The sequence below is a fragment of the Phocoena sinus genome, chromosome 2, assembly GCF_008692025.1.
Source record: "Phocoena sinus isolate mPhoSin1 chromosome 2, mPhoSin1.pri, whole genome shotgun sequence".
NCBI lineage: Eukaryota > Metazoa > Chordata > Mammalia > Artiodactyla > Phocoenidae > Phocoena > Phocoena sinus.
The window spans coordinates 84,103,644-84,120,686 of record NC_045764.1 but is presented as its reverse complement, the minus strand read 5'-3'; the positions used below and the strand labels follow the sequence as shown (position 1 = coordinate 84,120,686).

General features: G+C 37.1%; 1 protein-coding gene across 3 annotated transcripts in view; it reads right to left on the bottom strand.

Annotated features, from left to right (window-relative positions):
* The window catches only part of TRPM7 (transient receptor potential cation channel subfamily M member 7), a 121,536-nt gene that overhangs the window by 87,547 nt on the left and 16,946 nt on the right, over nt 1-17,043 (bottom strand). For all 3 annotated transcript variants that reach the window (XM_032621934.1, XM_032621936.1, XM_032621935.1), the window contains exons 2-4: nt 7,353-7,432; nt 3,204-3,242; nt 1,018-1,216 (exon numbers count right to left, since the gene is read on the bottom strand). In XM_032621934.1, the coding sequence (XP_032477825.1) occupies nt 1,018-1,216; nt 3,204-3,242; nt 7,353-7,432 (318 nt within the window). The remainder of the gene's footprint in view (nt 1-1,017; nt 1,217-3,203; nt 3,243-7,352; nt 7,433-17,043) is intronic.

Sequence of the window (17,043 nt, the reverse complement as noted above, 5' to 3'; positions counted from 1 at the left end):
AAAACAACATATTGCCAATTCCTTTACAAATAGAGATCAAACACCAAGGAAAATTATCCCAAAATATCAGAATTATATAAAACTGAGAAGACTCCAGAATCCGTTAAGAATGATTTGTAATGAGATTTGTTCTGTACTAAGTCTTTCTGCATTAGTTCTGTTTAACTCATTATTATACTTGGGTACATTAAGTAGTGTTTGGAAAACAATCTAAAGTTAATTTTTTTAAAAAAAAGATTATGTTAGTAATAAATGAGGAATTCCATTTCCAACAATGATGGACTAGGTTGTTTGCGACTAACTGCCCCTGGGAACTAAAGAAACTAGAAACTAGATAAATAGCACCTGTTGTTAAGCTATCAGTGAGCTACCAAAGCAGTGACAACTTGTGGGATCAGGATCCAAGAGAATAGAAAAAATGGAGAGACAGGCCCAACATTTGGCACTGCTTATCAAATCAAGGCAGGGAGGGAGGCAGGTGGAACAATCTAAGGGATAATATGTTGATACATCTAAATGAATAATAATTATGATTTGGAAGTTTAATACACGAAGAAATAAAATTCATGCCAACAAGAGCACATTAGTCATGAGGGAAAAAAATGTAGTCACAAGTATTCTAAAGTTTCTTGCGTTGTCCAGGAAGTGGTAAAAGTACTAATTTATAATAGGAACAAGTTATAAATGCATTTTATAGTATTTATTATAAGATTAATCTAAAGAATAGAAAAACAATGTATAAATAAAATGCTATAAAGAAGGAAAGCTTAATGAAAAAATACTTAATCCAAAAGACCAAAAAGAAAAGAAAAAGTGAGATAGTAGACTAAACTAAAAGAAAAGGTTCCATTCAACAAGATATAACAATTCTATATTCATATATGTACCTATATAAAGAACTTTAAAATACATAAGGAAATGATTGAAACTAATTTTCTGACACAATATTATTGTCAGGTAATAAACGTATATTATTAGGTAATAAGGTAAATGAAGAAACTCAAATACATGACATACCTTAGCTCTGTAGGAATGAGAACCCCCTTGAAAATTTATGACTCCATAAGCATCCGTTGGGCTCTGTTCTGTATGTTTTTCCACAGACCACTCTTCTAATGTCTGATTAAAATGGTCACCCAATTTCACATCTGAGTATTTCATGGCAAGACTTGCAGTAAAACAAGCATGTTGCTTGACCAAGCGACCACAAAAACACCTAAAGGAAAAAAGTAATAAAATTTTTAAAAAACCTTTTAAAAAATTAGTCAATGAAAAACCATACGAAAATAAATGAACTCAGAGTATGAAAATTAATCTTTTTGATTTTAGGATATCAGTAAATTAATACCGTCACCATAGAATTAAAATAGTATAAATACATTAGTATTTGATGATACAGTCTTCTAAATTTAGTTTGGGGCATCTACTTCCTACTGGATGGGCAAAACAGCATTGGAGATTGCAGAAATAAGTGTTAGTGAACCTGAAGACAGATCAATACAAATGATCTAATCTAATAAATGGGAAAAATTATTTTAATTAAATAAAAATGAAACAGGGCCTCAGTGACTTGTGGAAAATATCAAGCAATCTAATATATGTATACCTGGAGTTTCTGAGGGAAGAGAGATAGAGAATGGGGCAGCAAAGTATTTTAGGAAACAATGGCTGAAAACTTATAAATTTGGTGAAAAATATGAACTTGCAGATATTTATGCAAGAAGTACAAAAAGAACCATTCCTAGGCACATCATAGACCTGCTGCTGAAATCCAGAATTACAGGGAAAAAAAAAAAAATCCTTAAAATAGCCAGAGGAAAAAAAGACCCATTACACACAGGAGAGCAACTACACTAACGACAGCTGACTTCTCACTGGAAACCAACAGCTAGAAGACAATATAATGGTATCTTCAAAGCACTGGAATGAGAAAAGTATCAACTCAGAATTCCACATTCAGTGAAAATATCCTTTAAAAATGAGAGTAAAATAAACATATTTTCAGATAAACCAAGCTGAGAAAATTCCTCTCCAGTATATCTGCATTATACCAAATGCTAAAGGAAGCTCTTCATCCTGAGTGTAAAGACACCAGACAGAAAACTTCCCATCTAGAGGAACAAATGAACAGGACTGGAGATGCTAAAACAACTCAATATATCTAAATGAATATATTCTATGCACTTCTTTTCCTAGCCCACCACCAAGAGACCTTCTCATCTTCCTCTTGTCTTCTTTCATCACAGCTTAAAAGAACAACATTACTCTTTAATTAGTTGCCTAAGTAAGAAATTTAGGTACCATCCTCAAATCTTCCCTTTCTCCATACATCCACCAAATCCTACTGAATTTGTCTGATTAATCCCTTCAAACATGCCTACTTCTCCTTCATCACCATAGCCAGTATCTTAATTCAGGCTCTCATTTTTTGCCAGAATTACTCCAAAAGTTTCTAAACTATTTTTTTCTCCCAATCCAATCTCCTCAAAATACCAACTGCTTTTTTTTTTGTTTGTTTTTTTTTGTTTTTTGTTTTTTGTGGTACGCGGGCCTCACTGTTGTGGCCTCTCCCGTTGCGGAGCACAGGCTCCGGATGCGCAGGCTCAGCGGCCATGGCTCACAGGCCCAGCCGCTCTGCAGCATGTGGAATCATCCCGGACCAGGGCACGAACCCACGTCCCCTGCATCGGCAGGTGGACTCTTAACCACTGCGCCACCAGGGAAGCCCCCAACTGCTTTTATTGAAGAAAAAAAAAAAAAAAAAACTAAACATGTTACTTCCCTATATAATACCCTTTTAACATGAAATCAAAACTGTGTGGCATAGTACACAAAGAGCTTAAATGATCTGGCCCTACTTATTTCTCCAGACTCTGATCTCTCCAATATCCATCTTACATTCTACAGCCTGCAGTTTCCTGACAGAACCATAATCTTTTTCACTGCGAGGCCTTCCCACATCCTGTTCTCTCTGCCTAAAATCCCTTTCCCTCAATCTTTACCTAAGTCACATTCAGCTTTAGAACTCTGCTCAGATACCTACACTTGAGTTTCAAGCAGCTTTGCCTGATCCTTCACCTCCCAAGTCTGAGTAAAGTAACCCTTAAACATAATGGCCTGTGAATTTATCCCAATGTATTCTGATTTTTTTTATACATTAGTTTTATTTTTCAAAATTTGTGCAATGGAGTTATGAAAATTACCTGACGAGTTGTTGACAAATTTGACATCCTGGAAGGCACCTATAAAACAAGGTAAATCTATTACTTAAAGGGAAATAATTTTTTTAGTTTAAACTATATAAAATCCATAAAAAATACAAAACAAAGGAAAAATTATGTATTTAGTTTAATTTTTCAGTAGATAGCACAAGACATTTATACCTTAATTTACATATTCAAATAACTACTTTTAAAAACTAACATGATTTTCATATTTTAAATATAATTAGTTGTGACTTAAAACCATAAGAGAAAAGACTGACAGATTTAACTACATAAAAAATACAACATTTTTATGTGGCAAAAATATGTCACCCATAAAGTCTAAAGGTAAACTGAGAAAAAATATTTGCAGACAAAATGTTAGTTTTCCTAATATATAAGAGCTTCATTGAATCAATATAAAATAGGAAAATATATAAACAGATAATTCACAGTAAAAACAAACATGAAAAGGTATTTGATTAGAAAAATAATTTTTTTAATCCTTTAAGACAATATCTTGGTGAGAATATAGAGGAAAGTAGCCTCGTATCTGCTGGGAGGAGTATAAATTGATAAACTCTCTATGGAGGGCAATTTGGCAATACTTATCAAAATGAAAAATGCAGACTCTTTCTCTAAGTCTAAAGCACTAAGAGTGAAGGTTAAAAAATATCTACAGCATATGTGTAAAATGATTCACTTATAAGGTTATTCACTACAGAATTTTTTTTCATTCATTCATTCGTTTATTTATTTATTTATTTATTGTGGTGAAGGAAAGAGCGGCATTTATTGTAAGGTACCAAACAAGGAGTCAGGGACGGCTACTGCTGAAAAAACCCAACAGAATTTTTTTTTCTAACAGCAAAAAAACAGAATAGCTAAAATGTCCTAAGGGAATACTAAAATTATGATCCAGATATATAATTAAAAAGGATGCAAAAATTAAGAGCAAAGTGGTTATTGCCAAGATAATAAACACGAGATAAACAGTATGTATTTAAAAGGGAAGAGGGAGGAATAAATATACATCTGCTTGGTCAGACAAAGAGTATATCTATTTCTGAAAGGTATCCCAAGGAATAGGTAACACCAGTTTCCTTTAGGGAGGGGAACTTATAGTTAAGGCACAGTGGTAAAAACGAGGCTTTCACTTATAATTTTTGGTACCTTGTAAATCAATGATTAACCTATTCATATTAAATTAATTTTAAAATCCAATTAGTGTAGGAAAAAATGACCAGCTAATGGTGTTTGTAAATTAGGTCTCATATGGATGGCTACAGGCAAGGGTATTTAATAACAGCTTGAGATTTCTTTAACACCTAATGAGGACTTGTATTATTTCTACTGCAAAGTAAAATTAACAAAATTACAAGAAATAAGCTCCTTAATGATAATACAATCTATTTTTTAATAAAGCAAAACCATAATTTTCTCTAAATGGAAGAACAACACAGTCTTATTTAGAACTGGCAGATCTAAATTCTAATCCAATCTTTATGAATTATTAGCCATGGGACCTGGGAAATGTCACTTATGCTCTCTGGTTAAGAAATGTAATCGTATCTTATCTTGTAATAAAACCTATCTTTAATAATTAGTAAGAAATACAAATAAATCATAGAATAATGATTGGAAGAGACATTAAGGTTATCTATTTTAATGATCTAAAAAGGCATTTACAGAAATTAACAAAAATTGGGGGAATATTAAAGAATATTAAAAATGTTTTCTCAACAGTAATCAAATAAATGCAAATTTAATACATACACTATTTTCTACTCATCACTTTTTCTTGAAGATGATGGATCATATTACTCTAGTCAATATTCAGGCAATCTCGTCACTACTGGTGATAATGTGTATTCTTTTATCTTTTGTAAAGTTTTTTGGCATTACACATACTAAGCGGGAATAAAACTTTAAACACAAAAGTTTTATCCACTAAGATCTCCACTGTGACCTAATTTTAATTTATAATGCTAAAAACTGAAAATAACTCAAACGGCAAAGAGCAGGATAGGTATATGAATTGTGATACATACACTAACAGAATATTAACTACCATTCTTATAAAATATCTATATCATGAAAAAATGTATTACTATAACATTTTGTTAAAAAAGCAGATTCAAAGCTTTATGTATAGACTGAATTTAGCAATATTTTAAAACGAAAGCTATGCACTGAGAAAAGATTAAAAATAGGTGCAATTAATGTTATTAATAATGACTGTCTTCATGTTTTGAAACTGAGTATTGTGCCTACTTTCTTTTTTTTAATGATAGAGTAACTTTTTTAATTAAATAAATAAATATATTTATTTTTGGCTGCTCTGGGTCTTGGCTGCTGTGTGCGGGCTTTCTCTGGTTGTGGCGAGCGGGGGCTACTCTTCATTGCGGTGCATGGGCTTCTCATTGCAGTGGTTTCTCTTGTTGCGGAGCACGGTCTTCTAGGTGCACGGGCTTCAGTAGCTGTGGCTCGCAGGCTCTACAGCACAGGCTCAGTAGTTGGGGCACACAGGCTTAGATGCTCCGCCGCATGTGACAACTTCCTGGACCAGGGATCAAACCCGTGTCTCCCGCATTGGCAGATGGATTCTTAACCACTGCGCCACAAGGGAAGTCCCTGAGCCTACTTTCTGCATCTCAAAACTTTCCAAAAGTTATCATGCACATTCCTCTTATAATGGAAATTTGTTTAAGTGAGAGATATATTCAAAATAGGTATTTTTTGCTGTTTTAAAAAAAAGAGAAATGTTGAATTCAAACAGCAGGTTTATGTAATGTAAGCAACAAAAGGTTCAGAAATTCTATTCAACAAATATTTACCAAAAACTCACTATGGACAATAATGGTGACAGGTGCTATAATTTAAAATACATCAGTTAATAAAAGATTACCTACTTGGCTGTATTTTCATAAGAGCCATATAGTAAATGGAAGTAAAGTTGCAGAGAAGATTACTACATAGCAAACAGGGTTTAACAGGAGACAGCAAAGGTAAGAAGACTAAAAATCCTTGTAAATGCCTTTTTCAATTAATTTTTCCTAAGTGCCTGTGAAAAGAGGTGCTCTGTAGGCCAGAAAATAACTGTATTTTTAATTTACCCTTTTAAGCTTCTTGCTATTTTTAGGTCTAAAGAAAAAGAAAAATATTAGGAAAAATATTTCTTCAATAAATACCTCAACAGGTCTTTTTCTTGAATTCTAACTACTGTCCTTTACTTAAAATTTTTTCTATTATCAAAGCCATTTTAAAGACCAAAAGACAATCAGAGATGCCAACAGAATCTCTGGTGATAGGTTTTCCACTAAATGCTCATTATAGCTATATTTTGGCAAACAAAACCAGCAACTATTAGGTTCATATTGGTTTCTTCAGCATAAACCATAGTGTTGGGCACTCAGTAGATGCCCATTAAACCGATACACAAACTTTTTTAAGTTCTCAGTATCAGTGAATCAATTAAAAAAGAGAGCCTTAACTGTCTTTGTAATACACTAGTATGATATGGGGGAGATTAGGGATGGAACAACACTTTGAAGAAGAGGTTTTATGTTGTGAAATGTCATTAAGAACTCCAGAACACTGATATTTTGCTATGATAGCTCCTTCTCCTAATCCTAAAAGAATAATTAACAGTAAGCACAAAAGTTAACAGTAACTACAAATAATTAATAATTAAAATTTTTAATAAATAGCAATATAATTTACATCTAAATTTCTAGAAGAGGGACTTCCTTGGTGGTCCAGTGGTAAAGAATCCGCCTTCCAATGCAGCAGACGCAGGTTCAATCCCTGGTCAGGGAACTAAGATCCCACATGCCGTGCGGCAACTAAGCCCACGCACCTCGACAAGAGAGCCCGCGCACCACAGCTACAGAGCCCATGTGCACTGGAGCCCTCACGCCACAACTAGAGACAAAAATCCCACACACTGCAACTAAAGAGAAGCCCAAGTGCCGCAACAAAGAGACCGTGCTCCGTAATGAAAGATCCTGCATGCCTCAACGAAGATCTCGTGTGCCACAATTAAGACCCAACGTAGCCAAAAATATAAGGTAGGTAGGTAGGTAAATAAATAAATTTATTTATTTATTTATTTCTAGAAGAACCCAGAAGAAAGAGAAGTATGCTTACCTGTGAGGGTCTTTTGAACTTGGTATAATGTATACACATTCCCTCTTGGTCAAAGTGCTTTCTATCCAGGATTTCTGGGACTAAAACAGAAAGTTTAAAAAAGATGGTTTATAAATTAACCAACTAATATTACAAGGAAAAATTTAATGATAAATACATTAAAATAATTTAATTCACTAAATATTTACTATATACAAACATGTTGACTGACGACAGCACACCTAAAATATTAGAATCATTCCATTTAAGTCCAGTGGGATTGAGATTACTAAATCAACAGTGCTATGCAGATACTGTGGCTTCAAATAACCAGAGAGGAGGGAAATCGAGTTTCAGCCAGAAACTTCAAGAGGGGCTGGTATGATCCTGGGAAGTGGATCATTTTAAAGCCAATTAAAAGTGACTGTCAGGGCTTCCCTGGTGACGCAGTGGTTGAGAGTTCGCCTGCCGATGCAGGGGACACGGGTTCGTGCCCTGGTCTGGGAAGATCCCACATGCCGCAAAGCGGCTAGCCCTGTGAGCCATGGCCGCTGAGCCTGCGTGTCCTGAGCCTGTGCTCCGCAACGGGAGAGGCCACAACAGTGAGAGGCCCGCGTACCACACACACACACACAAAAAGTGACTGTCAGATTCAACTAAAAATAAAATAAAACCTAATAATAGCTATACTCTGTTTCTAAGACAAATACCTAAAGCATAGGCCATGGAATGGCTAATGGTACAGGGATAGAAAGAGATATCAAGCAAATTCTAATCAAAAGAAAGACAATACTAAAAAAAAAAATACATGCTAAACATCAACAAGGATAGTGCAGGTTATTATATGATTTCAAATATCTGATTCACCAGACTACTACAACAATCTTAAATATGAATCACCAAATAAAGTAGTCTCAAAATGCATAAAGCAAAAACATCAATATGGAGAATAAGACAAATCTAGGATGACAGTGGAAGATTAACACATTTCCGTCAATTACTCTAAACCTGAAATAATTTCAAATTTTAAAGTTTTTTTTAAATTACTTTTTATACCACCACTTAAGCTTCTGCCTGGATCCCTAGACTCTGTATCCTGCTATTGGTGATTGATCAAAAAGGGATGAGGTGGACTTCCCTGGTGGCTCAGTGGTTAAGAATCCACCTGCCAATGCAGGGGACACGGGTTCGAGCCCTGGTCTGGGAAGATCCCACATGCCGCGGAGCACATAAGCCCATCCACCACAACTACTGAGCCTGCACTCTAGAGCCTGCGAGCCACAACTACTGAGCCTGCGTGCCACAACTACTGAAGCCCACACGCCTAGAGCCCATGCTCTGCAACAAGAGAAGCCACCGCAATGAGAAGCCCGTGCACAGCAACAAAGAGTAGCCCCCGCTCACTGCAACTAGAGAAAGCCTGCATGCAGCAATGAAGATCCACGGCAGCCAAAAATAAAATAAAATAAATAAATAAATTTATTTTTTAAAAAAAGGGATGAGGCATTACATACTGAGATAGGTGAAACTCCATAAATTCGGACTGAGTAGATTGAAGATCTTGAGCTTCATCCTCCACATAATATATATATTAGACATATAAACATTAAATATCTAATATATCTATAGATATAGATATATATTAAATATAGGTATTAGCACGCTCTCTCTCTCAAAATCTCTCGCCCCCATCCCCCTCTTTCTTACCAGTACAGTACAAAAAGGAAGAGCCTGTATTCCAAAAAGAAACCTCTAGGGAATTCTCTGGGGGTCCACTGGTTAGGATTCTTCTGTGCTTCCACTGCAGGGGGCATGGGTTCGATCCCTGGTTGGGGAACTAAGATCCTGCAAGCCACCACCTTCTTTTTCTAACTAAAGTCTGGTAGTATTCCTTTGAAGAATCTGCTTCCCTACATACCCCTTGGGGGGGGGGGGAAATAGGAATCTCTCCAGTTTTACTGTATTAGGAATACACCTAGCAAACGCAACCCTGATTCAATCCAATTCCCCATCTATTCCATAACTGCCTATATTAATATGACTATGGAAAAAAACAAAACAACACCCTCTGGTTTCACTTTAAAGCCCTGACCACAAACCTCAAATGTCCCTTCATGATGTCCAACAGTCACACCATATTTCCCTGGTCCATTTTCTCATTCTTCTGTATGATTTCACACCATCTCCTCCTCTCCTCAAACCACCAACATTCCTTCAGCATTCTTACTCTCAAGTGATGATCTACTTCCCATTTCACTCAGAAAATTGAGCAAGAAGAGAACTTCTACAAACCTCTACCACATCTGTCCACCAATGAGTATCTATACCCACACATTCTGCCTTCCTTCCTGTGACTGTGTTCCTATTTAAGTCTAATCACTCTTGTGCTCTAGACCCCATACCCTTACTAACTCTCCACCAGTTCTCCCTGATTTTTTCCCCTTCTTTATTAACTTATTCCTATCAGCACATAACATGCTATTATTCTTCCCATTTTAAACACAACAAATTTTGCATGACTCCATTTGCCCCTCAAGCTAACACATAATGTTTCTGTCTCCATCTACAGTAAAGATCATTGGAAGAAGTGTTTCCCTCTTTTCTTCTCCTCCCATGCTTTCTAAAACCCACTCCAGTCAGACTTTCAAGGCAAGCACTCTCCTAAAATAAGTTTCAACAAGATCATCAATGGTTTTCTCTAAATCCAAAGGTCAACTTTCAGGACTCATCTTCATTGATATATCAGCAGCATTTAACAAAATCAACCATTCTTATCTTCTTAAAACATTTTCATCAGTTAGTTTGATTTTCTTCCCTTCACTGGCCACTCCATTGCTGATTTCTCCTCTTCTCCTCAATCTTTAGACTTCTTTTTTCCAATTATATTCACTCAGACTTTGGACTTCTTTTTTCCGGTTATATTCACTCAGACTTTGGACTTTTTTTCCAGTTATAGTCATTCTTTTAGTGCTCACATCCAGTTTGCCATCAATACACTGGATAACTCTCTAATTTGTATTTCCATGTCAGATCTTTCCCTGAACTCCATGCTCACATAACCAACTGCCTACTTAACAGCTTCATTTTGATGTCTAACAGGCATCTCAAACGTAACATGGCCAAAACTGAGCTCATCTTTCACCCAAACACTATTTCTCATAAAGTCTTCCCCATCTCAGTAAATGGTAACTCTATTCTTCCAGTTGTAATTCTTTTTTTTTTTTAAAGGCAAAAATACTTCTTTTTTTTTTTTTTGGCTGCATGGCATGCAGGATCTTAGTTCCCCAACCAGGGATCGAACCTGTGGCCCCTGCAGTGGAAGTGTGGAATCTTAACCAATGGACCACCAGGGAAGTCCCTTAAGGCAAAAATTTTAACGTCATCTTTGGTTTCCTCTTCTTATGTACTTCATATATAATCCCATGGCAAAACCTGTCAGCTTGCCTTGAAAACACATCCAATATCCAACCACTTCTCACACCTCCACTGCTACTATTCTGGCCCAAGCCATCATCACCTCTTGCCTGGCTTACTGCAGAAACCACTCACGCCACCCTTGCCAAAAGAAATAAAATAATCTTTTTAAAACATTTTTATTTTATTTATTTATTTTTGGTCATGCCACACAGCATATGGAATCTTAGTTCCCTGACCAGGGATCGAACCCATGGCACTTGCAATGGAAGTGCAGAGTCTTAACCACTGGACCACCAGGGAAGTCCCTAAAGTAATCCTTTTAAAATATGTCATTATGTCACTTCTCTGCTCAAAACTCTTCAGTATTTTCACATTTTACTCAAAGAAGTTTTATAAAAGCCAAAGTCCTTACAATAATCTTTAAGGTCCTAGTGCTCTGCATCTCTGCATCCTGACTCATTACTTTCATTCTATCACCTCCTTCAAGTCTTTGAGCAAACGTCACCTTTCTCAATGAGACTTACTCTATTTAGGAATGCAATCTCCATCACTCCCTACTCCCTTATGCACCTGTAGAGCAACAGAACCATCCCCAGGATCACATTTAGAGCATTCTCCTGAGAACCAAAAGATCTGGCCATGTCAGTTAGACTGCTGGTATATTATTGCTATCCTGGCCCCTTCTCCCACTCCACAACCATAGTACACTGAAGGTAGGCAGAGCATCTGGACCTGAAGACATTTATTCATGTGACTTCTGCTTGTAACTTGAAAAAAATACCATTTGGTAGGCTGCTCTGCTACGTGATAACGTGAGCTTGAATTTCTACCAAAACCAACTTAACCTACTGCTTTAAACTCATGAAATTTTCATTAAGCTCCTATTATTAAAAATGCAGGGTTTAGGGGTAGCACTAAAATTATACTGTGATTTATCATTTAAAGGGTTGCTTCTCTCTTCTAGAAAAAACTGGAACTGGTTTGAGGGGGAAAAACAGATTAGTGGTTGTACTTGCTGCTATATTTTTACTGGTTGTTAAAGCAAGACAAAGATTTGTTTGGAATTTCTCCCTGTGAGCTTCTTTGCAAACAAATGGCAATGACCACAGCTCAGTCCCATGCTATGGTAATGAAGTCCACCAAAATCAGATTCTAGAACATATGCAAATAACCTACTAAAATAATGGCAATATACATGCATGAGAAGCACTCAGACTACTCCGGTATGAATTATATATATATGTTTTTAACTAAATCATTTGCAGTTCATGAGCATATGTCTAAAGCCTACAATATGAATGAAAGATGGGCAAAAAATGAACACAACATGAGCAAATTTATTAATTAACAGTGGACCTTTCTAAGGAGTTCTGTCAAAGACAACCACTTGACAAAAGAGGAAAAGGTCTTAGGGAGAACTTGGAAATATATGGGCATAGATAAATGCTATGAAATGCAATCTTGTACAGTTCACATCCTTTTTTTTTTTTAACCTCATCTTTTTCTTGATAGGAAAACTAGAAAGAATAGAGTAGACTTAAACAACACTGTCAATCAATTTTACCTGATGGAACTTATAAAATACTCCATCCAAAATAGCATATACTGATTTAGGACTTATTTGCAAATAAGATAAAGGACTCAGAAAACTCAACATTAAAAAAAAAATCCAATTCACAAATGGGCAAAAGACATGGAGAGACATTTCACCAAAGAGAATATGCTTACTTTACCAAATAAGTGTAAGAAAAGGTGCTCAATTTCACTGGCTATTAGGGAAATGCAAATTTAAAACTACAATGCAATACCACTTCACAACCACTAGAAAGGCTTTAATCAAAGGCTGACAATACCCAGTGCAAGCACAGATGTATAAACTGGAATCTCATACTTTACTAGTCGGAATGCAGAATGGTATAAACACTTACAAAGGAAAAGTTTGGTTGTTTACTGAAATGTTAAACATAAACTTACATATGACTCCAAGATTCCATTCCTAACTATCTTCCCCCCAAAAATGAAAACATGTCCACACAAAGACTTGTATTTGAATGTTCTAGAAACATTATTCATAATAACCAACAAAGTGATATATCCATGCAATGATATATACTACTTAACAATAAAGAGGGACAAACTAAAGATAACACGCAACACTGCTGGACCTCAAAAACATTATGGTAATGGAAAAACCCAGACATAAGATATTATGATTTCATTTACATGAAATTTCTAGAAAGGCAAAACCACAGAAACAGTAAGTTTAGTAATTACCTGGGGCTGAGAGTGAGAGCAGGGATAAACTGCAAACAAGTAAAAGGGAACTTTGTGAGGTATCTAAAACTGGATTATGTTGGTTATAAAAGTAAATAAATTTATTAAAAACCATCAAATGAAAAAAAAAAGAAAAAAAAAAAAACCCACCAAATGGGGAACTCCCTGGCAGTCCACTGGTTAGGACTCTGTGCTTTCACTGCCGAGAGCCTTGGTTCAATCCCTGGTTGGGGAACTAAGATCCCACGAGTCACACAGCATGGCCAAAACCAAACAAACAAAACAAAAAAACCCATCAAATGTGTATACTTAAAAACGGCAAATTTTATAGTATGAGCATTATTCCACAACAAAGCTGTTAAAAAGGCAGGGGAGGGTTACAAGACATGTAAAACAGAATGAGAAGATCAAACGTAAGTTTAATCAGAGCTCCAGAAAGAGAAAAGACAAGGTATGGGCAGAGACTTAGACATGAAAGTTAAAAGACTGTCCAAAGTCACACAGCTAGTAGTTTACCCTGACTCCAAAGCCTCTACTAGCTTTCTTTTTTTAGCTTTTTAAAAGAAATTTAAGATAAGCATTTGAAAATCATTTGATGATATGCTTTAAATAAGCACCTTTCTTACATCTTTTTTTGAAACCAATGAGTAGAAATATATTAATTACTTTCAAAAGTAGAATTCCTATGTAATCACTATGTATATAATTTTCTGAACATGGAGAAAAATAAAAAGAACAGAGAGCTAACATACCTCTCCTAAAAGGCATTGTTAATTGCTAACTACTGCTAAGCAGTATTAGCTTTTCCCCTTTTCTTTCTCCAATTCCACTCCTCAGCAACAGTCTACCCGAAGCAACTCTAACTATAGCTATTCAAACCCAAGTGGCGATAGGGATGGAAGTATCAACAGATTTCAAAATGACTGTTCTACAGCAACGAACTAATGCCCCAGTTAAGTCTAAATGCTGGCTTGTAAAACTCTGGATAGTTATTAATTGAAATACTCGTAAAAGTGAAACAAAGGTGGGCTTCCCTGGTGGCGCAGTGGTTGAGAGTCCGCCTGCCGATGCAGGGGACACGGGTTTGTGCCCCGGTCTGGGAAGATCCCACATGCCGCGGAGCGGCTGGGCCCATGAACCATGGCCGCTGAGCCTGCCTGTCTGGAGCCTGTGCTCTGCAACGGGAGAGGCCACAGCAGTGAGAGGTCCGTGTACCGCAAAAAAAAAAAAAGTGAAACACAGGTATATATACTTTTCATACCTTATGCCTTCCTAATAATTGTAAATATAAACATTTTCATTGACATTTTAATTTACATACGGAAAAAAATGAATCCCAAGTAGCATTTACCATAAGGAATCATCAGAGCTCTCTTTAGGAAAATTAATCAGGGAGGTAAGTAAAAGTAAGCTAGAGCCACCAGTCTTTTGGGGAGGGGCAATGGAAGCCTGGACTAGTAAAGGAATGGATACAACAGATAATTTCCAAATCCTTTATAGTTTAACACAATGCCTTACAAAAAAATAAACACTACAGATCAATTATTAATATAGTCCTGGTTTCTCATCCTTTCTTCAAATTCACCTCTGCAATTATTTGTCCAACAACAGACAACTCATCAGGGCCCAAAGGAACACCTTTCCCCTTAAACTGATGCTTCCTTCAACTTCCCCGCTTCTTAGAGAAGTATGGCTATACTCTAAATGGGGAATCAGTAAATTTTTTCTATTAAGAGACAGATGGTAAATGTTTTAGGCTTTTTGAACCACATACTGTCTCCATCACCTATTCTTTGTTTTGTTTTTTAACCACTAAAAAACGTAAGAACCATTCTTAGCCCAAGGCCATACAGAACAGGCCTTGGTCAGATTTGGCATACATGACATAGTTTGCCAACTCACGCTCTAAATCCCACAAAAGCTTCCCACAAAAAAATCTCACCATTCCACTGAGTCAATTCAATCTAACAAGTACGTGCCAAGCCCTTCAGATTCTTCCCCTACACTGTTTTTGGATATTACTAATGTCCCTTCTACCAGCCCTACAATCCCAATAGATCCTTGTATTAAGAGTTGCTTTCTAGAGGAGGAACCAAGATGGCGGAGCAGAAGGATGTGCTCTCACTCCCTCTTCCGAGAACACCAAAATCACAACTAGCTGCTAGACAATCATCGACAGGAAGACACTGGAACTCACCAAAAAAGATACCCCACATCCAAAGACAAAGGAGAAGCCACAATGAGACAGTAGGAGGGGTGCAGTCACAGTAAAACCAAATCCCATAACTGGTGGGTGGGTGAATCACAGACTGGTGAACACTTATACTACAGAAGTCCACCCACTGGAGTAAAGGTTCTGAGCCCCACATCAGGCTTCCCAACCTGGGGGTCTGGCAATGGGAGGAGGAATTCCTAGAGAATCAGACTTTGAAGCCTAGGAGGAATTGATTGCAGGAGTTCGACAGGACTGGGGGAAACAGAGACTCCACTCTTGGAGGACACACACAAAGTAGTGTCCACACTGGGACCCAGGGGAAGGAGCAGTGACCCCCCAGGGTAGACTGAAAAAGACCTACCTGCTAGTGTTGGAGGGTCTCCTGCAGAGGCGGGTGTGGCTCTGTTTCACCATGGGGACAAGGACACTGGCAGCAGAAGTTCTGGAAGTACTCCTTAGCGTGACACCTCCCAGAGTCTGCCATTAGCCCGACCAAAGACCCCAGGCAGGTTCAAAGGTTGGGTGGCCTCAGGGAGGGAACCCAGCCCCACCCATCAACAGTCAAGTGGATTAAAGTTTTACTGAGCTCTGCTCACCAGAGCAACAGTAACCTCTACCCACCACCAGTCCCTCCCTTCGAGCATCTGAGATGGCCTCATCCACCAGAGGGCAGACAGCAGAAGCAAGAAGAACTACAGTCCTGCAGCCTGTGGAACAAAAACCACATTCACATAAAGATAGACAAGATGAAAAGGCAGAGAGCTATATACCAAATAAAGGAACAAGATAAAACCCCAGAAAAACAACTAAATGTAGTGGAGATAAGCAACCTTCCAGAAAAAGAATTCAGAATAATGATAATGAAGATGATCAAGGACCTCGGAAAAAGGATGGAGGCAAAGATCGAGAAGATCCAAGAAATGTTTAACAAAGACCTAGAAGAATTAAAGAACAAACAGAGATGAACAATACAACAACTGAAATGAAAACTACACTTGAAGGAATCAATAGCAGAATAACTGAGGCAGAAGAACGGATAAGTGACCTGGAAGACAGAATGGTGGAATTCACTGCTGCGGAACAGAATAAAGAAAAAAAAATGAAAAGAAATGAAGACAGCCTGAGAGACCTCTGGGACAACATTAGACGCAACAACATTCTCATTCTCCCAGAAGGAGAAGAGAGAGAGAAAGGACCAGAGAAAATATCTGAAGAGATTATAGTCGAAAACTTCCCTAACATGGGAAAGGAAACAGCCACCCAAGTCCAGGAAGTGCAGCGAGTCCCATACAGGATAAACCCAAGGAAAAACATGCTGAGACACATAGTAATCAAATTGGCAAAAATTAAAGACAAAGAAAAATTATTGAAAGCACCAAGGGAAAAATGACAAATAACATACAAGGGAACTCCCATAAGGTTAACAGCTGATTTCTCAGCAGAAACTCTGCAAGCCAGAAGGGAGTAGTATGAAATACTTAAAGTGATGAAGGGGAAGAACCTACAACCAAGATTACTCTACCCAGCAAGGATCTCATTTAGGTTCGATGGAGAAATCAAAAGCTTTACAGACAAGCAAAAGCTAAGAAAATTCAGCACTACTAAACCAGCTCTACAACAAATGCTAAAGGAACTTCTCTAAGTGGGAAACACAAGAGAAGAAAAGGACCTACAAAAACAAACCCAAAACAATGAAGAAAATGGTCATTGGAAAACATATCGATAATTATCTTAAACATGAATGGATTAATTGCTCCAACCAAAAGACACAGGCTTGCTGAATGGATACAAAAACAAGACCCATCT